This window comes from Oculina patagonica, chromosome 4 (assembly GCF_052425735.1).
Source record: "Oculina patagonica isolate OP01 chromosome 4, crgOcupat, whole genome shotgun sequence".
Classification (NCBI taxonomy): domain Eukaryota; kingdom Metazoa; phylum Cnidaria; class Anthozoa; order Scleractinia; family Oculinidae; genus Oculina; species Oculina patagonica.
The window spans coordinates 24,848,768-24,876,611 of NC_135761.1; the positions used below are offsets into that span (position 1 = coordinate 24,848,768).

Consider the following 27,844-nt stretch of genomic DNA (forward strand, 5'->3'; position numbering starts at 1 on the left):
CTACTAACTCGTTCCCAGGTTACCATCTATCCTCTTCTCTATGGTCTCTTTCAGAATTTTGTTTATTTGATATATTTATTTATATTCATATTTTTATCTTTAAAGGCTTTTGGATTCATCTCCATGTTTGTGTTCATCGGAGATGGTGTTGTGCACTTCTTGAAAATCACTGGAAAGATGTAATTCAACATATTCCAAAAGGAGAGTGGTTCTTATCTTTTCTTTAGTTATCTTTGTGGCGTAGAGGTTAAATGTCTTAAATATTCCCCGAGTTGTTTATTGTAGGGAAAAGGCGAGAAGTAATTAATTTTAGAATGAAATTAAGATAGGTATAAATTCCTTCGTATTCTCTCGTTCTTCAAATGATCAGGCGCCATTTTGTTATTGGCGGACGTGCGAACCCTGAAAACAAGACGGAAAATAAGTGGACGTTTCGACGTCAACTCTGACGTCCCGTATTGTGTGTTGTCACGTGTGTCACGTAATGTCTGTTAAAAACAAATATTATGTATTTAGGCAGTGGGGGTAGGGGCTTAGGAAGTAAATGTATTAAGAAAGTTTGATCAATTAAAGTCAAATGCATCAACAAGCGTTCTTTATGTGAAAAATTTAGACAGTTTGACAAGCTGTCAATCCGAGTTTCCTACAAGAGGTCCGAGAAAACGAGTGCGAAATTATAGGCACGTTACGATCGTGAACTAATTACTAATTGCTATAACAGACTGCTTGATCTATAATAAATATGTTAAGCATAGAATATCGAAGGCTGACTTATTGAACAGTCTCGTTAAAAGGGGCTAGATCACGATAATTATATGCCCTTAAGTCCAAACTGGCTAAGTAACATTCTGCTATTGGCAAAATGACGGCCACATAACAAACAAGGATGATTTCCAAACAGCATAAATGACGTTTTTCAAGTTTATCCAAATGCTTGTAATCTGTTTAATTCTTCTCCATTTTTGTACATCCGTCTTGCCTTTTCTTTGTTTCTTTAGTGTCATTCTATAGCTTCAAGCTAAACCGTACTGTGATATTTCAGACAATTTAATGACCAGTTGATTAGTGATAGACCCTTGAATACTTTCAGTGAGGAAAATCCGAACTGACGGAAAACAAGAAAAGCATCGTGCTAGAACTAGTTTTGTAAGAGTTAAACAGCCATTTATTACCAGAGTCTGTATCAAAATTATCTTTCCTGATCTTCGAACTCTTTGTATCACTCACTTTTTTATGGAAGTTCGATTTTAGTCCAAACGTTTTCTCTCGAAATGATCAGGATTTCTATTCTCATGTCGTGCCTCCCTAACTTTGCAATAAAAAGGTAAAGAAAAAACAGAGATTTGATCTGGTGGGAGTTTCGGTAAATTTTGCTGTTCTTGCCGGAATCAGAATCGGTAAAATTCAATATTGTGGCATTCAAATAATTGCTCCCTCATCATCAAGATTCAAGTTACTCTTTAAACTTCTTACTTCTTCTATACTGTTATTAAATCGATGTTAAGTTCCGAATTTGACGACTAATTAACGTTCATTGTGGCTGCGTTGCGTTCAGATTTAGTAGCCTATTTCTACTTGTAGCCACTTTCGAGGGTCGCTTATTTCGGTGTACCCAAGGGTGGATGGGGGCTCACAATTTTTTTTACGGGGAGGCTCCGCCCGAGATCCAAACCTTCAGTTTCATGAACCATTTTTGACTGAAAAGGTAACCTTTTCATATACCTTTGATAAAGCAAGGTACCCCTTCCACATACCTTTAGAAGAAATACTACATCTCTATTCTAAATTTTTTCACTTGAAAAACCTTAAAATACTTAAATGAATCGACCGTTCGGTGGGTACGTATATTCGAGACAAAAAAGGTCCTATTAAAGACCTAATTGGCAGTTACGTTTTCCCTTCCTTTTTGTATACTCCAACTCGAGAAATCTCTACATGTATTTTTATATAACAAAAGCCTGATAAAGGTGTCCCTTTCGGGTAGAGCCTCCCCGTTTAGTCCACTGTAGGGAGTTATAAAATGAATGTAGTTATAACTTTAAAGGGACTGTGTCACGCTGAATTTAGTCTATTTTATTACGTTTTGCCAAATACTTGCTATTAAACTTCATGTTTGCGAATAAATTATACTTCTATGGATCTAAATGACAAAATTATAGCTTCATTTTAACCAAAGATTTCTCCAGTGCATGAGAATTTAAAGTTGCAAACAACCAAGGCTAAATTTGAAAACTGTTCAGCCTGACAGTATCATGATCAAAAACTGTATCGCAATCCGTTTCAGTCTTCTTCAATTATTGTCTATCCGTTCCTTCTTTTGTATTTGCTGTGTTATTAAAATGTTCCTTCATTGTTCTAAGTGGTTATTTTTATTATTCACCCAATTTGGTCGCCATTTTCCGATGCCTAAATTTGGCTAAAATCCTTGACACAGCTTCTTTAATTCTATATGGATGATAAAACTAAAACTATGTTGTAAGAGGTAGTTATGACTTTAAGTCTGTGTGGATGAAATCGTAGTGTGTGTCACCAGGGTCACCCATGTTATTTCCCAAACGGGAATTTCAGAAAATTAGTACCTTAGGTAAAGGTTGAGGTCATATACGTATTTATTATTTAACAATTATTCCACGAGCGCGCGTTGGATATGAGAAGGTAGATAGCCAACCAGGCGCGTAGCGCCAAGTTGGCTATAACTATCTCATATTCAACAAGCGCAAGTGGAATAATTGTTTTATTAAAAACACGCAAAGAATTGCAATATTTGAGCTCCCTAGCAGCTGTCGTTGACGCGTATACCTCCGTTCAGTTTTTGTGGTCAATGGTATATCAGCTCATATACCATTGCCTGTTAACCAATCAAAACTGAGGAATTGCAATCTACCATTGCTAGTTTTTAATAAATAGATATATGTAACTTACAGTTGCTGTCTTATAATATTTACCTTTGTAGAGAAATGCACAGTCCAATAAACGTAGTTGTTAGCAATGCTGTGTTTATTATTGTTACTTATGCCTGAGAATTGTTGATCTGTAAATAAAAACCCATTATTCAAATGACGTAGACCTGTGGGTCACGTTAAGGGAACCCACAAGTGAACTTACACAGTACTCGCAGTCTCTTGTTACTTTGATATGCCAGCCACCCACAAATGTGGTCCCTTATGAAAGGAACGAGGATGCTCGTCGTCTCGCTTAGGGCTTTATAAACCTTGGTCTTACTTAGGATGTTCTGTCTTTTTAGCCCCCGGTCTAATAAGCCTTTCTCTGGAAGTTAAATTTGTTATATGCACCATTATCTATTGTCTGTATCGAGTGCCTCTTTCTATATTATATTTCATCAAGGTAACTTCAGGAGCCCATTGGTAGCTTTATATGTGAAAACCTTTTACTTTATTTTACTGTTACTATTTCGTGAAAATGTGCTAAGCCTTGTTTTTTAGCGATGCAAACACAAGCGCAAGCATAACAGCTCTTTATTTTCACTGTGAAAAGGACTTCGACGCAATCATAAGCACAAGCGCGTTGCATTTTAATACTTATGCTTATTCTTTTATTGTTGATGAAACTGAACCAGGCTTAAAGTATGGCGTTCATTGCTGTTCAAAACACTTTAAGGACTTTTAATTTTAGACGTGCAGACACATTTACACGTCTTAAGGCTCATATTACAGTGTCAAATGTTACGAAGTAAAATTTACGACATAATCATAGTGCATGTCTCTTTACGACTTAATCTCAGCCTAATTTCTAAAACATCGTGCAGTGTTTATTTGACGTCTTCTAAATGTTTTCTTAACGTCTGCTAGACGATCCGAAAAATAAAAAAGGCCAATGTAATTCTTTAACATGTACTCTTAAGGTCTCCGCACACATGGGGACAAGACGCAGGGACATGTCGTAGCAACATGTAGCAGCGACAAAATCGTGTGTTGTTTACACTGAGGGGACATGCAGCAGGGACGCATAGCGGGGAAATGTAGCAGGGACATGTAGCAACAACAAAATCAACATGTGTACACGCACAAGTAACTGTGTAGCTCGAGTATATCGGGGACATGCACCAGGAACATGTCGCAGCGACACATCCTCTCATGTGTGTTGATAAATTTTGCACGTGGTTAATTTGGCATGTGTGTTGATCGTTCGGTAACATGTACGAAAGGCTGAATTTATTATATGTGAAGAATGGATAAATACATACTACTAGGATACGTGCGTGACAGTGCAATAAAGGTGCTATTGCATATAATTATTAATACATTCTTAGGTGCAAATGAATGTGCAAGTGATAATTACATAGTGCAACACCTTTCCCCTTTTGGAAGATGAAAAATAATTATGAAATGTCCATACACGCTCCATCAATTAAAATTGAAACACTATTTGTCTTAGCTGTTGTTAGTCAAGGAGAGTCTTTAAATATCGAAAGCAATGTCCAAATTTATAGTCAAAGTTCAATTCGCTTGAGCGTTCATTCCATTATAAAGTTACTAAATCTTGCGGGGAGTCTACGTTCTCTTGTTGAACGGCGAAGTGGAGGTGCAAGTTCGTGTTCCATTGGGTGATCAGGTTCTTCTATTGGTTCACTTTCAGACGGTAGGGATGCAGTTTCAAATCGGTCCAATCCTCTATCATAGTTGTCGACTTGTTCTGCCTTTGCCTCCCTGATTTGTGGGTGGTTTCGCCTTGCTGGTCCCACAGCTGTGCTCACGATGCAGGAACTTGGGGCAGGTTTTCCAATTACCTCCCCATAGATCCAGGGTCGATGTTTGTTTGTAGGCCTAGGTTTCACGTACACTTTTTCTCCTTTTGAGAATTCGGTAAGCGGCGCCGATGCCCTCTTGTCGTACTGGGCCTTTGACCTCCGTCTTCTTTCCCCAATGTTTTCTTGTACTAGGCTTGGGGACACTGTCTGTGGAAAAAGTTGATGCGGAGCTGTAGGGATTATGTCGTGTAGTCTTCTAGACATGAGGCGTTGTGCTGGTGAATAATTGTATCCTTGCTGTGGTGTGTTTCGGTATGCCAAAAGGGCCAGGTAGGGGTCCTTGTGGCGAGACTTTTTCAGAATGTTCTTTGCAATTTTGACTGCGGACTCCGCCTTCCGTTCCCTCGGCTGTGGTATGGTGATGATTTGCGTGTAATGAATCCGTATTCTCGAGCAAAACGTGAGTATTCATGGCTTTCAAACTGCGGGCCGTTATCGGTTATGCACTCGTCTGGAATTCCATGTCGAGCAAATTGCCTTTTCATGGCTCGGACAACTGTGTTGGCTGATGTGTTCCTGCCGAGGGGGTCTAGTTCAAAGAAGTCGCTGTAATGGTCCACCATAACGAGGTAGTTGTTTCCGTCCAGCTGAAATAGGTCGGCACTTATTTTGGACCACGGTCTGGTGGGTATCTCATGGGATTGCATTGGTTCTCGCGGTCGCTCGCTTAGGTACTGGGCACAAAGTCCACATGATAAGCATTTCTCCCTGATTGCGGCTTGCATTCCTGGCCAGAACAGAGACTCGCGTGCTCGTTATATGCTGCTGTCGGCTCCCTGGTGCGCTTTGTGTATTTTCTGTAACATCTTGTCTCGTAGAGTGGCTGGGACAATAACTTGATGGGACCTGTAGAGGACACCATCATAAACATCTCTGAAGTTCCAATACAGCCTTAGTTGCTCATTGGCTTCCTTTCTTTCTGAAGGCCATCCATTCACTATCACCGTATGTAGAGCTGCTAGCACTGGGTCTTTGGCAGTTTCTCGTCTTATTCGTTGCAGAGTGTCGGGTGTAACTTGATTTGGTTCAAATTCCATCTCAGCCATTTCCAGACGGAACACTTCGCATTCTTGCTTGTCAGTGGAGGTGGGCTGATCAGTGACAGGTGCGCGAGACAAAGTGTCCGCAATGTAAAGTTCCTTTCCTTTCTTGTATCGGACAGTGAACTGATATCTCTGTAACTTCAGCATCATTCTTTGCAGTCTGCGAGGAGCTTTGCTAAGAGGCTTCTTGAAAATCGTCTCGAGCGGCTGGTGATCTGTATGTACCGTTATGTCGCGTTTCCCGTATAAGTACTGGTGCCACTTATCCATGCAAGAGACGATTGCAAGGCAATCTTTCTCAATTTGAGCATAGTTCTTCTCCGTACTGTTGAGGGTATGTGATGTAAAGCAAACAGGTTGATCATTTTGCAGCAATACGCCCCCGATCGCATCTTCAGATGCATCCACTTGTAGCGTGACGGGAAGGTTTGCGTCGTAGTAGCGTAATACAGTTGCTGAAGCAATGAGGTTCTTTGCCGAGTTAAATGCATTTTCATGATTGTTTGACCATAGGAATGAAACATCCTGCTTGGTCAAGTCCCTCAATGGAAGAACTGTTTCTGACAAATTATGGCAGAACTTGCTTAAGTATTGGCACATGCCGAGAAAACGCTGCACCCCAGATTTGTCAGTGGGCGTTGGCATCTCTGTGATTGCTGCTACTTTGGCTGGATCAGGCTCTACGCCTTTGTCGGTAAGCTTGTGCCCCATGAAGGTAACAGAGGGAGATTTAAACTGCAATTTTTTCGCCGAGAGTCGCAGGTCATGGCTGCTGCACTTTCCTAACAGGCTCATGAGATTTTTGTCGTGATCGATGTCAGCTTCCTCTTTTAAATCTCCCCATCCAAACACACAGATGTCATCGGCAATGTTTATTACCCCGTCTAAACCGTCTAAGAATTCATGTTGGCGCCGTTGGTATTCCTCCGGTCCTGAGGCGATCCCAAATGGCATGCGGGTGTAGCAGTAGCGACCGTTTGGTCCCTGAAACGTAGTGAGTAGAGAAGACTCTTCATCCATCACAATGGTGTGAAAAGCTTCGGATACATCGACAATGGTAAACACTTTGGCCTTAGTCAATTGTGGAAGCTTTTCTTCAATAGTCGGAATTGTGAACTTGGGTCTTCTGATGGCCTTGTTTATCGTTTGACTAGGATCAATGCATATGCGAAGTTTGCCGTTCGGTTTCTCTTTCACCAGGATGTTTGAGAGCCAGTCTGTAGGCTGTGTGACCGGCTTTATGATGCCTTCATCACAAAGTCTCTTTAACTCGTCATTTACTCTGTCCAACTTGGCCACGGGAACTCGACGCGTTGAGGCGTGCACTGGAGTAACATTAGGATCAAGATCGATGTGCAAAGGGGTTCCAAGTGGATTTCCGCGACCCGGCCTAAATACGTTTGAGTAGTTGTGTAACACGTCTTCCTTTGTCAGTTTTCCCAGTGGTGGAAGTGACTGCGTATTGCGCGGAATCTCTTCTTCAACTGCGTTTATTTCATCAGCGTACACCTTCAAGTAATCCAGGGCTTGCGCGTCTCTCCCGCTGAGAAGTGGGGGGTTCTGATTAGGCACGTTTACCACAAGAAAATCAATGGTGTGAATCTTGCCCCTTCTGTCACAACACAGCGTTACTTGGCCTTCAGGACGAATGGTTTCAGTTCCATATGTGTTAATCTTGCTTTTGGTCCGCGAAATCTTTACGTCAGGAAACAACTGGCTTAGTAGACTGCTAGGTATAGTGTTGCACGTGGATGCCGAGTCGATCTGTGCTTTCACAACTTTTGTTTTCCCACCTTGTATGAGGTGAAGATGAGCAAAATATTTCCTTGCAAGCTGTGGGGGTGTCTCGCAATCCGCCACAAACGCTTCTTCTCCGTTGTCATCATCGACAAAATTTGATTGCTGCTGTCGCCCTTGTCGACGTCTTGATCCACCTTTACAGGCACGTGCGAAATGGCCAGTGATACCACACTTAGCACATCTTTTGCCAAAGACTGGGCAGTGCCTTTGACGGGGCTGTTGATGGATGCCTCCACACCAGAAACACTGTGAAAATTGCTGTTCTTGCCTCGGATGTACAGATGTCAATTTGCTCGTAAAATTTACTTGTTCCTGTTGTATGTTTACTTGTTCCTGCTGTGTGTCCCGGACAGTTTTCATGAGCTGATTCGCAACCATAGTCGCTTCGAACGTTTTGGCAACTTCGACAACTTCTCTTAACTTAACCTTTGTTTGTGCGGCGTCTTTGTGTTTGTGTCCTTTCCCGATAAGTTTCACTCGAAGAGCATCAGACGTTAAACCGGCGATAAATTGGTCCCTCATTAGCTCATCAGCGAAGTCTTCGTATTCACACTGTGCTGCTTGGTTACGTATTCGCGTCTCCCAGGAGGCGATTGATTCGTTTTCGTTTTGCAGCAAGCGAAGAAACTTTTGTCGTTCGCCTGACACTCCAATGCTAGCACCATAATATCCTTTAAGGACGGCAACAACACAATGAGGTTTCTTTAGATTGGCTTCGCTAAGGCCCAGGCTATATTTATACACTGTTCTTGCTGCCGGGGATAATGATGCGCGGAGACAAGCCATTGCCTTGTCGGGCTTCGTCCATTTCTCTGCGTCAGATTCTTTCGACGGATCGAACCAATTTTGCATTATACAGTAATCTGTTAAGTCCTCTATATACGTTTCCAAGTCGCGTTTGTCATCGCCTGTCGTCTTGAACGCAGGAAATGGTGTTAGTATTGAAAGCCATATCGCTGTATCCTAAAAACGCTAGATCCGCTAGATCCGTTAGATTAGAGAACTTTCACCGCTGCCACCATATTGATCGTTCGGTAACATGTACGAAACTGAATTTATTATATGTGAAGAATGGATAAATACATACTACTAGGATACGTGGTGACAGTGCAATAAAGGTGCTATTGCATATAATTATTAATACATTCTTAGGTGCAAATGAATGTGCAAGTGATAATTACATAGTGCAACATGTGCAGCAAGAATTCCTGCAACATTTTGTCCCTGCGACATGTTGCACGAAGTTTAACGAGTTGAATTCCGTGCAACATGTCGCAGGGACAAAACAGCTTCAACGTTCGTGTTGCGCGGGCCAAAAAATAATCAGCACACACGAGGGGTCGTGTCACTGCGACATGTCCCTGGAACATGTCCCTCTTACATTTTCTTGCGTGTGTACACATTGTGATTTTGTTGTTTCACTGACATGTCCCCACTTCATGTCCCCTCAGTGTGAACAACACATGGTTCTGTCGCTGCGACATGTCCCTGCGACATGTCCCCACGTGTGCGGAGTCCCTCCGCAAAAGCCCCCCCCCCCCCGGGAAAGGCCCCCGAGGCTTAAAAGAACTGTTATGATAATCTACCACAATTCTGCATACGGGCAGAAGTTAATTTCTTATCAATTTCGCATCTGAAAATCAATTAGTCGCCTCGTTAATGGGAACAACGAGCCTCTTGGAGTCAGCTGTGGAGTCCCCAACCTTGTCAACCTTTATTTTCTTTACAAATTTAAAACCCCGTTATTGATAAGAACACCCGAAATGCCTGAATCAGGGACGGCGGAGCATTTTTCCAAGTAGGGGGGCTGACTAGTGACTTAAAGTGGGGGACCTGAAAAGACTCTTCTCTTAGTAAGTCTTTACTTTTTCGGAAATTCTGGGGGGGCTAAAGCCCCCCTCCCCCCCCCCCAACCCCCAGGCTCCGCCGTCCCTGCACTGATAAAATAAATTTTCAATAGCAAATAAAATGCGTTGATCAGATTCTGAGCAAAAGAGTTATAATTAATTTTATCCCACAGAAGCTGTTAATAAACGTGCCGCTCTTTGAAAGGTTAAATGTTTAATTAATAAACAATTCATCCGGTTGCAATATTTGCAATTTTATGTGTGATAAGACCCTATAGAGCTTGCAACCTCACTTCATTCGAAAGACTTTCCAAAACAGCTTTTATCTCGTAACAAATGCTAGAATCATGATCTCATTCAACGAACGATTGATTGTTTTTTGTTTTGTTTTGTTATCGGAGTTTCGAATTAATTTTAGTGTTCTTTTTTCTTTTATATTTCCTTGTTAGTCTAAGTGTCCCTAACGCACGAGAATTTATCCTGATTTCTCTTTGGAGTCGATTTTCCGGTCAATCGAGGTGACCCGTCACGCACGTTACCAGGTTACTACGTCACTTGAAACAAATCAGATTTCGCAAGCCCGTGTAGCGGTCAAGTGTAGAAGTTCTTAGAAGGTCCATTTATCTGTTAGTCGAAAAGAAAGAAAGAAAAATTGCTGTCGATTGGACTTCTCGCGCAATAAGGCAATAATGTAAGTTTATTTCACCTGAAACGTTTGTTTCATCATTTCTAGGTTTTCCTTATTGATTTTCAGTTTCACGTTATGATCGACCTATTAAAGGTCGCCCGTATAATGACGGTATTCTCTGTGCGTCATAAACCTTGTTCGGTACGTCTTGCTGGTGGACAAGCGCCACTACAGTTAGAGAGCTGTGCATGTTAGAAGTAGGCGGGTACTTTTGCGTGAGAAGTGCAAAACCGATTTGAACGAAATATTTTCCAAATCGTTGTTTGACATGTTTCAGTTGATCTTGTGATTGGTGTGAAACACACTCTAAACAGAACCTGTCCTATAGCGGGATCAAGGTTGTTTATACAACAGCAAGAAGCGTTCCTTCGATTCCGGTGCAACACCATGGATCTCACGATAAACAGAAACTAACAGAATTGAAACAGAACTCTTTGACTTGCGAGATTTAGCTTATAAATAGTTACAAATTCCCAAAATGCAAAGTTGTGTCGATCAGCTCTTGGATCGTACGACGCTAGCACTGATTGTTTCGATTTTGTCAGTTCTTAGCTTTGATTGGCTCCGATTTCCCTATGGTCACACACTCCTCCGCCAACATAGAACACAAAAATAGTGAACATTACTACATTGACGTAATAATAAATCTTAATAACCTGTATTGAAGTTGTTGAACTAAGATGTAACACGATCGAAGATTTGCTTTATACGTAATCTTAAAGATGCTTGTTTTTGTTGCAGTCTTCATGTCAAACAGCTAGTAAAGCGACTTCGAATTCATTTCAAACCAAAACACCTCACTTTTTTGAAATCACCTGCCTTTGTTCATATAACAATTTGCACTCAGATTTCATCTACTCACAATCTGACGTCCACCGGGATCTGACCGTGTTCATTTCGTATACTCGAGGAGAAAGTGTCATTTAGACGTGGTCTGAGGAAATAATATAATTACTAGTCTTGGTGGTTAATAACACGTTCTTGTTTTCCATTTAGAGGCTCATTTAAAAAATGGGAGATCCAGAGAAACAAGAAACTACCGCAGCCCAGTCCGACCCAGCCCCTACGGATAAATCTGACGGTGGAGCGGCTGGAGGGGACATAGGACTGACCATGTCGTACATTACATCAATTCCTGGAATATTGAAGATAGTTGAATTTGTATGTATTTTTTCACCTTAATAATTGTTCTATCTAACATGTTCATACTTGCCAGAATGTTTGAGCAAGCAATATTACTCGCCTTGAATGAGCCCGCGATTTTCGCCACCGTTGCTAAGGAACATGACGTTTCCCGCTATTTGGATTGCGAGATAACATTCGGAAACCCTTGAAGTGCGTCAACAGATTTGCCAAATTTAGCCCTTCTTTTCTCGAAAAATACCTTATTATAGTAATATAACGAGGCATTTTAACATTGCGAACATAATTTATGCGTAATAAATAAAATTTAACGCAAATTTACGAAAAGTTCTGTTTAGATGCATTTAATTAACGTGTAATATCGGCTGTGTTGAAAAGCATATGTGAATGAGACATTTTATTTCTTTCTCTCTGTTTCCTCTTTAATCTTTTCAGTTCACACTGATGCTAGCATTTGCTTTGGCTGCCGACACATCATATCGCTGGAGTCGAATGGAGTTTTTCCTTTTCGTCACCATTTTTTCATGGATACTGGTAATCGCCGTGTTTCTCCTGTTTGCCTTCAATGTGGTTTCAAAGATTAACCTCAGCATTGACTGGAATATGCCGGTAGGTCTGACAACTACGTACTGAACTGAACTGAACTGAATTTTAATTCATTTCTTCTCTATAATACAATTTACAAGATTGCTTGTCCCCGCTACTAGTAATAACTTATCGAGGCGGGGACGTCAAGGGTAAAATTAAAAACAAGATTTACACAAACAACTGAAAGCAAGGCTGATCGTACTACGTGAAAAGTTGGCATTGCGAGACACCATCACGACTAGAACCGATACAGCAGGATTGCAACCGCAGACAGCCTTGTTTTCAGTTGTCTGTTATTTCATTTTTATTGCTGATAAGATCTTTAAGTAGATCCTACGAATAGCAGGATTGTCGTTTGCGGTCCCTTGCAGTTTTAGTCTTAAGATGTACACACTATTTTACAATATTGAAAAGAAGAAGGAAAATGAGAAAAAAGGAATATAAACAAATAATTATAAACTTGTGATAAAGTAAAAAAATAAAAACAATAGACTAAACTAAACTCTACCAACGTAAAACTGGTTTAAAAAAAGAAGTAGTAAAACACTGCGGTGCTTCCCAGCCAGCAGCTCCAATGCTGGATCCAGCTTGGAAGTCGTCAGGAGGAACCATGGCAGACAGTTTCGGCCCCTACTCCTCGACTGTCTTCTGCCATGGCGGGGCCCCTCCCTAAGGAGGCTTCACAAGAGCTGGTGCTGGCTGGGACATGAGTTAAAAAGAAAATAAAAAACTAGCCGAGCCACACTTTGTCATCACGCTTTAGCCAGATAAAGTACGAGGCTTTCTCTGCTGCCTGTTGCAGGGCGGCTACCAACGTTCTCTGTTCTCTTGTGGTGAATCCAAACCGACCACGCATCAAGTTTGCCAGTTCTCGACTAACATACCCACGGCAACCTACAGCAAGGTGGTAATATTCTGGATTCCAGCCAGCCTCTTTACAAGCGTCAATTAGTTCCTCGTACCGCCTGTATTTCCGGTCCTCTGCATCTCCAAAGTTCTCTTCCCACGGCACTGTTAATTCAAGCAAGACCACTTGTTTGGCATCGTCACTCCACACTACAACATCCGGGCGTTGGCTTGTTGTTACAATGGGGAAAACAAGGGCACTGTCCAAATCAGCCGCCACCTTCCATGTTCCCTGCCACCTCTCGTCCACCACTTGTTTCTTTGGGGATGGTTTTGTCGCTCCCTTCTTCCTTTCTTGGTGAAACACAACTTTGTTCTGACATTCCTTCACAGGCAACTTCCCTTGATTAATATCAGCTACCTTCGTTTCAATGGCTTCCACGATGACCCTCAGTACCTGGTTGTGTCGCCAGGTGTATCGATCTTTTAGACCCATGGGACAGGCAGACGAGATGTGACGCAGTGTGCCATACTGTCCACATTGGCACTTACTCTCTTCAGACACTTTCCAACGTACAAGATTGGCTGGAGATGGTAGCGTGTCATACGTTGACTTAACTAAGAAGCTCAGTCGCGCCGGTTCCCATGCCCACAGCTCTTTCCAATCTTTCCAATTTCCTTCCAATCACGAGCTCTTCCCACCTCAAGCATTGTCCTTGCTGACTACACTGCACCAAGTGCACGTACCTTCTCTCGCATTCAACCCGCTTCACCTCGTTCACAACTGCATCTCTTCTCTCCTTCGCGCTACTTTTGCAAAAGGGCTTGAAGTTATACGTACCGAGTCCCCTCCTGTCACTTTGGACTGCACCGACAATGTCTCCATGCTTCAAACTGCTCATCGCTTTGTCTACTTCTTCCTCTGCATTCCACTTCTTGCCAGTACGTACCTCGGGGGGTTCCTCTCGAATGCCCTGGTCCTTTGAGTACCTCAAAATCATTACCGTTCTCACCTTACCCGCCTTGTACTCCTCACAAATGGATGCAAGAGGTAGTTCTAGTTGGCCACCTTTCCCATACAGTGCTGTGTTATTAAGCTGTCTTGGGAGTCCGAGCCATTTCCGTATATAAACACTACATCTTTGCTCAATTCGCTCAACCCTTGATGCTGCAACCTCGTACATCATAAGAGGCCACATCAGTCTCGGGTACAGTCCAAACTGAAGACACCACACCTTGAACTTTCCAGGAAGTCGAGTCTTATCAATAGCCTTTAGGCCTTCCTCTGCCTGCTTCAGGGTCTCTACTCCTTGGTGACGGTCAGTCAGTGTGCCCTTATACCACCTGCCAAGACTCTTCACTGGTTGTTCTCTCACAGTGGGTATAGTGTCTCCAGCTACTGAGAAGCGAATCTCTTTCTGCTTTCCCTTCACAAATGAACAGCTCCTTGCCTTCTTGGCCTTAAACTTCATCCTTGACCATGTAATCAGCTCATCTAGCCTTTCTAGGATCTGATTCGCTGCGTTCGTAGACTTTGCAAGCACAGTGATGTCATCCATGAATGCTCTCAATGGTGTTCTTAGCAGAGCAATGTCAGCCTTGGTTGATTTTAATATCATCTCCATGACTAGGACAAACAGGATTACCGATATCGTACATCCAGCTGCTATTCCCACCTCCAGCCTTTGCCAGTTAGTCGTGAAGCCGTCTGTTGTGAAACGCATCCGAAATTTGTTGTAGTACTGCATCAGCATTGCTTTCACTGGTTCTGGGAACCAGAAATTCTCCATTGCCATTTCGATCAGACCATGGGGCACAGAGCCATATGCATTTGCTAAGTCCAACCAGATCACAGTTAAATCTCCCTTTGATGACTTTGCTTCCTGTATTGCATCCCAGATGGCAAACGCATGCTCCACACCCCCAGGTATACCTGGAATTCCAGCCTTCTGAACCGACTCGTTTACCGACTCGTTTACCGTCAATGTTTAGCAGCGAAATGGGTCTAAACTGCGCTATCCCTTTAGCATTTTCTTCCTTTGGTAGATATATTCCTTCAGCAAAACACCATCTGTCCACCACTGATTTCTTTCTCCACATTTCGTGTAGGAGACGAAAAAGATGGTTTCTAAGTAGCGGGCACTTCTTATACACCTTGTAGCTAATGCCATCATTTCCAGGAGCACTCTTGGCACGAGCTTTCCTAACAAAGTCGTCCACTTCCTTCATCTTGATGTCGCTCATGTCAAATGCCACACCGGGTGATGTGGGTTTTTGCAGCCCTGCCATTCTAGGCAGCTTGTCCTCTCGCTTTGGGTCACTATAAGTTGCCTTCAGATGGTTTTCCAGCTCCTCTTTCGCGCATTCAAGCTTTCCACTTTTACTTTCCACGAAGAGCCCTTTTGCAAACTTGTATGGGTTTTTAACGAACTGCTGCCTAACTTTCTTCTTTTCCTTCCTCCGACTCAGCCTCCTTTCTCTTCTCATCAAATCCCTGTGTTGCCTTTTCACTTGCTCGTACAACACTTTTAAGCTCTCCTTTTCATGCTCCTCAGCATTCAGCCACAACGTCCTTAATCTCTTTTTCTCTTTACGCAACTCATCAGCTTTGCTCTTCCTTCTTAACGGTCCACCCTTCTTCTGCCCCTGCCTTGGCGATTGCTCTTTCTCCAGGCCAAACCTCCTCAAACTCTTCCTCATACACAACCTCTGCCAGCTTCTCAAGCCTCTCTTCAGTCGTACCCTTGAACCTTCTTACTAATTTACTCACTTCTTCATCGAACTGATTGTATGTTGCTGTATCATTCGCCTTTGGCCACTTAATCTTGGGTTTCTTTTCAGCTACCTTCGCTTCCTCTCCACTCTGCTCAACTGTGGTATAACTCCCACTGTGGTTAGGCACCTGGGGAGTTGGACCACACGTCTCTTGGCCATGCGGCCTGCGCTGCTGAGCAGGATCCCTTCCCTTGCACACTTTTCCTTGGTGAATACGTAACCCATGATAGGTCTTGAATCGCTTTCCGCAGCATTCATACCTCTCAATTCCGTAGTCCATGTCCAGTCCAAATTCCAAATTCGTGGTCTCCGTGTCCATGTTGTCATAGTCCATGTCCGTTCCAAGGTTCAGGTCCATATTATCCGTATTCATATCCGTATTATCCGTATTCAGGTCGTTGTCGTCCGTATAATAAAATACGCGCAATTCTTCGGATATTGGTGAATCGGGGTCTGAATCCACCGTACCGAAAAAGATAGCCACTAGTACACTTACCCATAAATTTTGCGCACAAAAACCTTACAAACGCTCATAAGAGGGCACAGAAAAGCTCTAAGCTCTATGCTCTGCAACATATAATATATTCTTTATTATTTTTACATCAATTTCCCTTTTTGCCTTCTAACCAACCGTTTATACTAAGTCTGAGATAGCTGGTAGCTAGAGATTGTGGGGTATAGATGTATAATTGTAAAATTATTTATCTGTAGACAGATACCCGTATAAATAAAAGCGCTCTACGTAGTTACGAAGCATTTTAGAGAGTTCTGCATTGCTCTTTGAGCTAAGTAGCAAAAATACAAAGTATGAAACAATCATTTTTAGGCGAAATTTTGTTGGGCGAATGTAACAACTGTATTTGACAAACCTCTCTAATCAACATTCTTGTTTTTCGTTGATTTTAGGTCTTGGTCTTTGCCGTTGTAGTGGCAATTCTTCTTTTGATTAGTTCTTCTTTGATGGCTGACAGTGCACACGGTGGGAAGGGGTCTTGGTTTGACAAATTACGTGCTGCCGCGGTGAGTTTTATTTTGGCATTTAGCATAAGATACTTCGATTGGCTCATTCGATATATTGAGGTTGTTACATGGCCCCGCGGAGATACAAAATGTTGAAAAATATTTCACAAGTGAGCGCAGCGAACGAGTGAAATATTTTTTAATACCAGAGGAGAAATTTATTATATAAACACCAATAAAATACCAACCCATTACTATCTCGCTGCGAAAGGTGCCATTAATTATGATACCCTAACAACGGTGATCTTTTCACGGTAAAGATGACAAAGATGACAAAGATGACATGTTATTCTCACACGTAACATGATGTTTTCGCACGAAAGCTTATTTTGCATTTTAATGATGATATAATAAATTAACATCTAACTTGGCTTCGAGTAAAACAAAAAGAAAACACATCAAGGAGGAAGGATAAATTTGATTCCAGTTTTGATTGCAAAATTTTTTATACATCGAAATACACCTTTTCTTTCTTTTCTTTTTCCTTTCACTTATCGACCCCTTCTCTCTTATATTTGATCCCTCAGCCTCCCCTCCCTCCGCACCCGCTTTTATGGGCAAGACCACTTCTCACCATCCCATCCCAGGTATTTGAAGGTGTTGTTAGCCACACAGAGTGTAGGATACATCACAGGACAAGGCGACAAAAGCAAGAGCTAGGTTTATTGGTTATCCCCAGGCCTCCCAGTTAAATACGAAAACAAGTTTTAGCTGGTCGAATACAGATGTGCATGATAATCTACTAATGCGAACTATGTTCTTGTAACACCAATAAACCAATCACAATGTGTAGCACTAAATTAGACAAAGGGCTTGTCTGACAACCACCTACAAACTCGTTCCCAGGTTACCATCTATCCTCTTCTCTAGGGTTTTTTTTCAGAATTTTGTTTATTTGATAAATTTTCATTTTTATCTTTAAAGGCTTTTGGATTTATTTCCATGTTTGTGTTCATCGGAGATGCTGTTTTGCACTTCTTGAAAATCAATGGAAAGATGTAATCCAACATATTCCTAAAGGAGGAGTGGTTCTTATCTTTTTATAGTTATCTTTGTGGCGTAGAGGTTAAATGTCTTATATATTCACCGAGTGGTTTGTTGTGGGACAAAGACGAGAAGTAATTAGTTTGAGAATGAAATCAAGATAAGTATTACTTCCTTTGTATTCTCTCATTCTTGAAATGACCAGGCGCCATTTTGCTTTTGGCTTACGTGTTTCAATTATGAGAGAACTAATCAGATTGGCAAGATTTGGAATAGACCCGGTGGGTGTCTACTAATGATAGCTGGTTGTTGGCGAGGAACAAACCCTCAGAAAACTATCATGAACTAATTGTAATAACAGACTGCTTGATCTATGTGTTAAACATAGAACATCGATATCGCTTACTTATTGAAAAGTTGGGTTAAAAGGGGCTAGTTCACATTAATTATAAGCTCTAATGTCTAAACTGGCTAAGCAACAGTCTTTTTTTGGTAAAATGACGGCTAACAAACCAGGATCATTTCCAAACAGCATAAATGACGTTTTTCAAGTTTATCCAAATGCATGCAATCCGTTTTCTCCAATTTTGTACATCCTTCTTGACTTTTCTTTGCTTCTTAAGTGTCATTCTATAGCTTCAAGCTAAACCGTATTGTGATATTTCAGACAATTCAGTTACCAGTTGATTAGTGCTAAACCCTTAAATACTTTCAGAAAGGATACACATGAAAAATCGAACTGACGTAAAACAAGAAAAACATCGTGCTAGAGCTAGTTTTGTAAGAGTTTAACAGCCATTTATTACCAGAGTCTGTATCAAAATTATCTTTACCGATCTTCGTACTCTTTGTATTATTCACTTTATTATGGAAGTTCGATTTTAGTCAAAACGTTTATTCTCGAGCTGATCAGGATTTTTATTCTCATGTCGTGCCTCCCTAACTTTGCAATAAAACGGTAACGAAAAAAAAAAAACAGAGATTTGATCTGGTGGGAGTTTAGGTAAATTTTAATAGCTGTTCTTGCCGGAATCAGAATCGGTAAAATTCAATATTGTGGCATTCAAATAATTGCTCCCTCTGATCATCAAGATTCAAGTTACTCTTTAATGAAAACTTCTTACGGCTTCGAAATTTGAGTCACTATACTGTTATTAAATCGATGTAAAGTTCCGAATTTGACGATTAATTAACGTTCATTGTCGTGGCTGCGTTGCGTTCAGATTTAGTAGCCTATTTCTACTTTTAGCCACTTTCGAGGGCCGCTTATTTCGGCGTAGCCATGGGTGGATGGGGGCTCACAAAATTCTTTTTCTTTTTACGGGGAGGCTCTGTCCGAGATCCAAACCCTCAGTTTCATGTACAATTCTTGACTAAGAAGGTAACCTTATATCCATATACCTTCAATAAAGCAAGGTACCCCTTTCACATGTCTACAGAAGGAATACTACATCTCTAGTTTTCATTTTTCACTTGAAAAAACCCTTTAAATACTTTAATGAATAGATCGTTCAGTGGATATGTTCAAGGATAAAAAAAGGTCCTTTTAAAGACCTAAATGAAAGTTCGTTTTTCCTTCCCTTTTGTATACTCCAACTCGTGAAATCTTTACATTTTTATACAACAAAAACCTGATAAAGGTATTCCTTTCGCGTAGAGCCTCCCCGTATAGTCCACTGAGTGATAATAAAATGTAGTTATAACTTGGGACTGTGTCACGCGATTATCTTTTATTACATTGCCAAATACCTGCTATAAACTTCATTCTCGATTCTTCTATGGATCTGACAAAATCATAGCTCATCAACAAAGATTCTCCAGGGAGATTAAGTCAACACCATCTGCTAACTTCACCGACTCCGTTTCTCTTCTCGTCCGTTCTTTGTTTCCCATTATTTTCTACTTTGCTTTTTTTGATTTTTATTTTGAGTATAGTTTTATTAGTTAAGGTAAGTTGGATATAATATGTTAAGAGGTATTATGGCTTTAAGTCTGTGTGGATGATAAAACTAAAACTATGTTGTAAGAGGTAGTTATGGTTTAAGTTTGTGGATGATAAAACTACATATGTTGTAAGAGGAAGTATGGTTTAAGTGGGATCTACATATGTTGTAAGAGGTAGTTATGGCTTTAAGTCTGTGTGGATGATAAAACTAAAACTATGTTGTAAGAGGTAGTTATGGCTTTAAGTCTGTGTGGATGATAAAACTACATCTATGTTGTAAGAGGAAGTTATGGCTTTAAGTCTGTGTGGATGATAAAACTACATCTATGTTGTAAGAGGTAGTTATGGCTTTAAGTCTGTGTGGATGATAAAACTAAAACTATGTTGTAAGAGGTAGTTATGGCTTTAAGTCTGTGTGGATGATAAAACTACATCTATGTTGTAAGAGGTAGTTATGGCTTTAAGTCTGTGTGGATGATAAAACTAAAACTATGTTGTAAGAGGTAGTTATGGCTTTAAGTCTGTGTGGATGATAAAACTAAAACTATGTTGTAAAAGGTAGTTATGGCTTTAAGTCTGTGTGGATGATAAAACTACATCTATGTTGTAAGAGGAAGTATGGCTTGTCTGGTGGATGAAAACTACATCTATGTTGTAGAGGAAGTGGCTTAAGCTGTGTGGATGATAAAACTAAAACTATGTTGTAAGAGGTAGTTATGGCTTTAAGTCTGTGTGGATGATAAAACTAAACCATGTTGTAAGAGGTAGTTATGGCTTTAAGTCTGTGTGGATGATAAAACTACATCTATGTTGTAAGAGGTAGTTATGGCTTTAAGTCTGTGTGGATGATAAAACTAAAACTATGTTGTAAGAGGTAGTTATGGCTTTAAGTCTGTGTGGATGATAAAACTAAAACTATGTTGTAAGAGGTAGTTATGGCTTTAAGTCTGTGTGGATGAAATCGTAGTGTGTGTCACCATTAAAATAAAAGCTATTGAATAGTGATGTTATTTCCCAAACGGGAATTTCAGAAAATTAGTACCTTAGGTAAATGTTGAAGACATATACGTATTCATTATTTAACAATTCTTTTTAAAAAATGTACAACAGTTTTTAGTTTGCAAGACATGTTTCGATCGTTCCAACGATCATCTTCAGTTGTGGAATCGTTTACATTTACTGAAGATGATCGTTGGAACGATCGAAACATGTCTTGCAAACTAAAAGTTGTTGTACATTTTTTAAAAATAGTAGTTTGTCTGCTTTTATCCAGACTATTTAACAATTATTCCAATCGCGCGCGTTGGACATGAGTTGGCTATAACTATCTCATTTCCAACAAGCGCGAGTGGAATAATTGTTTTATTATTATTGAGCACCCCAGCAGCTCTCGTTGACGCGTATACCTCAGTTTTTGTGGTCAATGGTATATGAGCTCCTATACCATTGCCTGTTAACGTTAACCAATCAAAACTCATGCAGGAATTGCAATATACCATTGCTAGTTTTTAAGAAATAGATATATGTAACTTACAGTTACTGTCTTATAATATTCACCTTTGTTGAGAAATGCACAGTCCAATAAACGTAGTTGTTAGCATTGCTGTGTTTATTATTGTTATTTATGCCTGAGAATTGTTGATCTGTAAATAAAAACCCATTATTAAAATGAGAACGTAGACCTGTGGGTCACGTTAAGGGAACCCACAAGTGAACTTACACAGTACTCGCAGTCTCTTAAGCTTGTTACTTTGATATGCCAGCCACCCACAAATGGTAGTTCCTAATGAAAGGGTCTAGGATGCTCTTCGTCTCGCTTAGGGCTTTATAAACCTTGGTCTCACTTGGTCTCACTTTTTAGCCCCCGGTCTAATAAGCCTTTATCTGGAAGTTAATTTTTTTTATTATTCTCTATTGTATCTATCGAGTCCCTCTTTTCTATATTATATTTGATTAAGGTAACTTCAGGAGCCCATTGCGTTGTTGATAGTTAACCATCGTGTTGTTGATAGTGGCGTAGTCCCTCTTGCAATTAGCGACCATTCACTGATCTACGGCATCTTCAAATCTGGAGTTCCCAAGGCACCTCCTCGTATTGTTGAACATCGCACGTACAAACAATACAACAAGTCCGCTTTCATTAAGGATATCAGCGAAATCAACTGGAGTGTTATTGAAGGTATGGATGTTGATTCAGGTGTCAACCTCTGGAATACATTATTTCTAATGTTGCCAATTCGCACGCCCCTATTAAGAAGACTAGAATTAAAGGCATACCAGCACCGTGGATGACATCTGAATTAAGCCAACTTATGCACGACCGCGACTACCACCACACTAAAGCTGTGAAATTTAACTCCAAGCATCATTGGTCAAAGTATAGAAAACTAAGACAGGCAGTTAATAAACAAGTTAAGGAATGTAAAGCCTCTTACTACAAAGATCTCATTGAGAAGAGCAGCAGGAATTCAGGTGAATTGTGGAGAACATTAAATGAAATAACGTGTCGCAAAGACATTTCCCAGCCATCTTTCATTCAGTCTAATGGAATACAAGTGACTGATCCAAAGTCCATTGCTTGTCTATTGAATGAGCACTTCGGCATAACCGTTGGAAGTAAACTAGCTGAAAAATTTCAATCTGTATGCAGATGTCTTAAATCAGCCTCAAAACACAGTGGTCACTTGAATGATTTCTCCTTCACGCCTGTGAGTGAAACGTTTGTTTTGAAACAACTCAAGACCTTGAAAACAAACAAGGCGATTGGATTGGACAAGATCAGTTCAGTAATAAATACGTATATGTCTTCAAGCTATTTAACCGCTCTCTTGACTCTAGCGTCTTTCCCGCCATTTGGAAACAAGGCAAAGTAACAGCACTCTTTAAATCAGGTGACAAATCTGATTGCAATAACTATAGGCCCATCACAGTGCTTCCGACCGTTAGTAAGATTCTTGAGAGAGCAGTACATCAACAACTATATGGCTATTTGACTGAGTCAAGCATACTTACACCAAAACAGTTTGGCTTTCGCCCTAAACTATCAACCGAAGTCGCCCTCGCTTATTTTACGGACAGGGTTCTTGATAAACTCGATAATGGAATGTTAACAGGAGCAGTGTTTCTCAATCTTTCGAAGGCTTTTGACACCGTCGATCATGGCCTCCTGTTAGAAAAGCTGGAGCAAATCGGTGCTGGTGATAACGTAGTTGGATGGTTTAGATCGTATCTAAACAATCGCTTTCAACTCACTGCGGTTGGAGATGTCCAGTCCTTGCTGAGACCGATCCAAGTCGGCGTTCCTCAAGGAAGCATCCTCGGCCCTCTCTTGTTCTTGGTCTATATCAACGATCTTCCCACCTGTTTGGAACATTGTAAGTGGCCCTTTACGCTGACGACACAGTGATCTACTTCAGCAGCTTGTGCGTTAACGAGATAGAACATTTTATAAACGAGGACTTGTCTAAACTTTCTTCGTGGTTTAGTACAAAATCGTCTAACCTTGAATATTTCTAAATCTAAGTTTATCTTAATTGGTAGTCCCCATAAGATTAAATCTTGTAATGATATCAATGTCGTTATTGATAATTCGTCACTCGAATACACCGATACCTTTAAATATATATCTTGGTATAACCATAAACAAGACTATGACTTGGAGCGACCATGTTGAAGCCATTTCCACTAAGATCAATCAAAGACTTGGTTTGCTGAAACGAATTAGACACTTGCTGCCTCTTGAAACGCGGACTACTTTGTACAACAGCCTGGTTTGCCCTCTGTTCGATTACGCCGATATTATCTGGAGCGATAAGGGTAATGCTACCCTAATGGGTGAGCTACAGTTACTTCAAAACAAGGCTGCCAAGACCATTCTTAGTTTACCAAGTTTTTCCTCGTCTACAGAAGCACTAAATACACTTGGTTGGCCAACACTCGTGAAACGCAGGTTATTTCACCGCTGCGTTTTCGTTTTCAAATATGTAAATGGCCTCATAGATTTTAATTTTGATACAAAGAGAAACTCTGACATTCATTCTTATAATACCCGTGGCAAAACCAATTTTTATTTACCGAGAATTAGACGTAATTATGGCAAGCAACGCCTTTTATAACAAGGACTTGCAGACTGGAATAAGCTTGACAAATCGATACAAGACATTAAGTCCATTTTACTTTTTAAGCAAGCCCTGAAGAATGTAGTTTTTAGCCAAATTTTTTATCCTATGCCTTTTATTGTGAACTTTAATACTATACATTTTTTATCTTGTAACTTTTTTAATTCTTTTAATTCTTAAACTATTTTTTAATCTTTTAATTTTAAATTTGAACTATTATTTTGCAGGGCCTCACTGAATAACACCTTTGGTGATGTGAGCTCCCTGGGTAAAGAACATTATTATTATTATTATTATTATTATTATTATTATTATTATTATTATTATTATTATTATTATTATTATTATTATTGGTAGCTTTATGCTTAAACCTTTTACTTAAATTTTACTGTTACTATTTCGTGAAAATGTGTTAAGCCTTGTTTTCACTAGCGATGCAAACACAAGCGCAAGCATAACAGCTCTTTAATTTCACTGTGAAAAAGACTTCGACTCAAGCATAAGCACAAGCGCGTTGAATTTTGATCCTTATGCTTGTTCTTGTATTGTTTTTTTGAGCGGAGCGGGATGGCTGTACACAGGCTAATTGTTGGTGAAATTGAACCAGGCTTAAAATACGGCGTTCGTTGCTGCTCAAAACACTTTTTTAGACGTGCAAACACATTTACACGTCTTAATGCTCATATTATAGTGTCAAATTAATGTTTCGAAGTAAAATTTACGACGTAATCATAGTGCATGCCTCTTTACGACTTAATCTCAGCTTATTTCTAAAACATTGTGCAATGTTTATTTGAGGTCTTCTAAATGTCTTCTTAATGTCTGCCAGACGATCCGAATAATAAAAAGGCCAGAGTAATTCTTTTACATGTACTCTTAAGGTCTCCGCACACGTGGGGACAAGACGCAGGGACATGTCGTAGCAACATGTAGCAGCGACAAAATCGTGTGTTGTTCACATAGCGGGGAAATATAGCAGGGACGTGTAGCAGAACTAGGGCTAGTGTACACGTGTAAGGCAAAGCACCCTCGAAGGTCTCATTTGCCTCCCTCCCCTACGGGAAAGAAGTGTCGTCGCCTTGACAACTATCGCCCAATCATAGCGTGAGGCTGCACTGAAAGGCAAGGCTAATTAAAAATGCGTCGACTCTATCGGAGTCAAGGTGTTGGAGAAAGCCAAAAGTGTACAAATCTTGGATATTTTTCCCGTATTTCTTAATCACGGAGAGAGGCAGCCGGATGTCGGGGACTGGGGCATATATTACGTCATCGTGAAATTTGATCATTTTAATTAATTTTCTCCTGCGGCCGGAGAATTCCAGCAAACAGGCAGTTTAAGATACGCTACGGCGAGGCGCTACTACGGCTGCCGGAAGTATTTTTTTCCAATTTTAAATTTGCGCTTTTTTCGTTCCGCCGTGAGTAAAATTTGGGGGTGGGGGGGTTTTGGGTTGTTTTGTGTTTTTTTTTTTTTTTTTTTTTTTTTTTTTTTTTTTTTTTTTTTTTTTTTTTTTTTTTTTTTTTTTTGGGTGTTGTGTGTATGGAAAAAAATTTGCGCTTTTTTTTTTTTTTTTTTTTTTTTTTTTTTTTTTTTTTTTTTTTTTTTTTTTTTTTTTTTTTTTTTTTTTTTTTTTTTTTTTTTTTTTTTTTTTTTTTTTTTTTTTTGGGAATTTCTTTTCAAAAAAAAAAAAATTTTTTTTTTTACTGTGTAAAAAAAAAAAAAAAAATTTTTTTTTTTTTTTTTTTTTTTTTTTTTTTTTTTTTTTGCCCCCCCCGAAACACCCCCCCTTTTTCCCCAACGTGGCGACCACGACGGGAGGATTGTAAGTATAATTTACGTCCTCAATTTACCTTGTGCTTTTCGTTTGCGTCTAAACAAACACGAAGCCTCGAAACCTCGAAACATGGCAAACGCCGAATCTACCCTCGAAACGAAACTAAAGGACCGAAGAGAAAACCAACGATGTTCTTAAAGGCGGGAAGCGATCTTCGATATCGAGACACTTGACAAACCTGAAAGAAATACTAACAGAAGTGGATAACGCGCGAAGAGCGTTCGAAGCGGAGAAGATAACAGCGAAAGTTAGCGATGAAGAAATCAGAGCGTGGAATAATGGAATAATGGCAAAAATAGAATTAGCAGATGATCAGATTGAAAACATCGAAGAATGGTTGGCGAGAAGGAAAATGGAAGTAGAAAACCAGGAGCGAGAAGAGAAGATGCAGTTTGAAATATAATTATACAGCTGTCAGTAAATCCTATATTGTCAGCCCAGCTATTTTTTCTTAATTTCTGAGAACTGTCCAATTTGGAATTAAATTTGGATAGTTTCAATTAGGACTTTCAGGTAAAATGCATAAACTGTCCAATTTAAGAAAAATTGGACAGTTTTGTCTCAGCCAATCAAATCGAAGAAAAACAACATGTGACAGATATTACCCAATTAGCACAAAGCATAGCGTCAGCCCTGTCAACTTGTCGCATTGTTAGTCGACAATGGCGGAATTTTATAAGGCAAGTTTGCTACGTTTTTCCATTCCTTTTGAGCTTTTCATCAATAGTAACAACAGAGAGAAATTTTCTACGTTGTCAGAAGAGGAGCTAGCTACACAAAGAAGCAAAAGCCAAGAGCAAAACACCTCCAATAGTACAAAACTTGAGTGAACGTAAGTGCAGCGAAGCGAAGCAAGAAATCTGTCAGATATTCATTGCCATGAGCTAGATGCAATTCTTTGTCGTTTTTTGCTGAAATTCGAAAAGAAAAGACGGCAATGAAGTACGAACGAGATAGTGGAAAGGAGTATGTCAGATTCAAGAAGTTGTAAAGCTCTTCGGACACTTTGTTTACGACTTTCATTGATTGATGCAGTGTTTTCACTCACTTCGTAGCAAGTTTCGCAAACTCAGGTGAATAAAATTGCACTGTTTTGTTTAAGTTTTATTTGTGAAGACAATGCTTTGAGTGAGTTGCATATGCTGTGTTATGCTTACTATTGTTGAATGCGTTTCCCGTTCTGGACATAAGTTTATTGCTTACGCTGGATTGACTGACTACAAGCTATATAATTAATATGTAACAGGACTACATGCTTGTCCAATTTGGAAATAATTAGATTCAAAAAATTCCTCTGACAGGCAAATTGGACTCAGCCTACTGCCTCGTCCAATTGTGGCTGCCCTCGGAATTTTTTCATCAAATTATTTCCAAATTGGACAGCATGTAGTCCAATTACGTATACAAACTTAAATTACAAGAAGATCTTCAGCTCAAAATCGGAAACCAAAACCAGCCCGCGGAAACGCCTGTCAGCCAAGCAAAGCTGCCTAAACTTGTAATTACAGTCGAAGCTCTCTTAACGGACTCTCTCGTAAGCGGACAGCTCTACTTACGGCCACCTTGTTAGAAGCCCCGTTTTTACTCCCATACAAACTCTGTATTTTTACATTCTCGTAAGCGGACATTCCCGTAAGCGGCCGCGGACACTTTCCGAGATAACGACTTATACTTTTTCTTTGTTTTTAAGCTCCCGTAAGCGGACACCGAAAAGAAAATCATATAAAAAACCTCTGTATCTTGTATTAATCAATCAACTTCACATCGCCGTTCGTCACAATGATTTTACTGTAATTACAGTACCATATTTCAGTGTTTGTTTTGTCGTCATCCACGTCCGGTTACATTTCGAAACACCACCAACATGCATCTTACCATTATGTTAGCTGGGCAAGCTGCCGTAAGCGGCCATCTATCCCCTACACCTCTGGTGGCCGCTTACCAGAACCATTCTCGTAAGCGGCCAGCTCCAGTTGCGGACACTTTTTTCGCGTCCCGAGGGTGTCCGCTTATGAGAGCTTCGACTGTACTTAGTTCAATGCAACGGGACATACGCCGACTGGCCAAGATTCTGGGGCCAATATTCAGAATCTATCGACAAGACAAATGTGCCGCCTGTTACCAAATTCATGTACCTGCGTGAGTTACTGGACGCCAGAGTAAGAAAAACAGTCGAAGGTTACAATAGAGCCTTATCAATCCTCAAAGATCGATTTGGAAAAGAGAGCGAAATTGTGAAGGCCTACGTAAAGGAAATTCTTGACCTGCCATACACGCCAGGCGGAAACCCCAAAATAATTCACGAATTCTACGAAAAGCTTTCCTACAGCGTGCAATCCCTGGAAACAATCAAATCGCTTCATGAAGTTAATGGTATGGTTTCCTTGACGCTCGAGAAACTTCCAACAATCAGAGGAGACCTCGTACGAAACGATCCTGACTGG

General features: G+C 40.3%; 2 protein-coding genes and 2 long non-coding RNA genes across 8 annotated transcripts in view; 2 read left to right on the forward strand and 2 right to left on the reverse strand.

The window, feature by feature from the left end:
* Positions 1-21,049, forward strand: part of LOC144649990 (uncharacterized) — a 28,877-nt gene extending 7,828 nt beyond the window's left edge. For 2 of the 5 annotated variants that reach the window (XR_013569990.1, XR_013569991.1), the window contains 3 exons: positions 106-2,482; positions 19,621-20,063; positions 20,106-21,049. Coding sequence is in view for 1 of the 5 variants with exons in the window: in XM_078509618.1 (XP_078365744.1) it covers positions 106-183 (78 nt within the window). In the remaining 4 variants the exon portion in view is untranslated. Of the gene's footprint in view, positions 1-105; positions 2,991-19,620; positions 20,064-20,105 lie in introns of those variants that run through there. The other 3 variants (XR_013569992.1, XR_013569993.1, XM_078509618.1) reach the window with 3 other exon arrangements.
* The window catches only part of LOC144650012 (uncharacterized), a 258,602-nt gene that overhangs the window by 54,052 nt on the left and 176,706 nt on the right, over positions 1-27,844 (reverse strand). The window lies entirely within an intron of this gene.
* On the reverse strand, positions 1,510-18,983 carry LOC144650013 (uncharacterized). Its single transcript, XR_013569998.1, has 2 exons — positions 18,904-18,983; positions 1,510-1,722 (listed from the first exon to the last, which is right to left on the reverse strand). It is a non-coding gene; the product is annotated as an uncharacterized LOC144650013 (long non-coding RNA).
* Positions 9,558-18,999, forward strand: LOC144649991 (plasmolipin-like). The gene is made up of 6 exons (XM_078509619.1): positions 9,558-9,695; positions 9,739-10,149; positions 11,143-11,307; positions 11,725-11,898; positions 16,405-16,518; positions 17,443-18,999. The coding sequence occupies exons 3-6, from the start codon at positions 11,158-11,160 to the stop codon at positions 17,518-17,520; spliced, it is 516 nt and encodes a 171-aa protein (XP_078365745.1). The 5' UTR covers positions 9,558-9,695; positions 9,739-10,149; positions 11,143-11,157; the 3' UTR covers positions 17,521-18,999.

What these genes read in the sequence shown, in the direction of transcription:
- LOC144649991 (XM_078509619.1), top strand. Translation starts at nt 11,158, where the DNA reads ATGGGAGATCCAGAGAAACAAGAAACTACCGCAGCCCAGTCCGACCCA. An exon ending in TATTGAAGATAGTTGAATTT is followed by an intron (nt 11,308 to 11,724) that starts GTATGTATTTTT and finishes TAATCTTTTCAG; the next exon opens with TTCACACTGATGCTAGCATT. An exon ending in ACAAATTACGTGCTGCCGCG is followed by an intron (nt 16,519 to 17,442) that starts GTGAGTTTTATT and finishes TTATCTTTAAAG; the next exon opens with GCTTTTGGATTTATTTCCAT.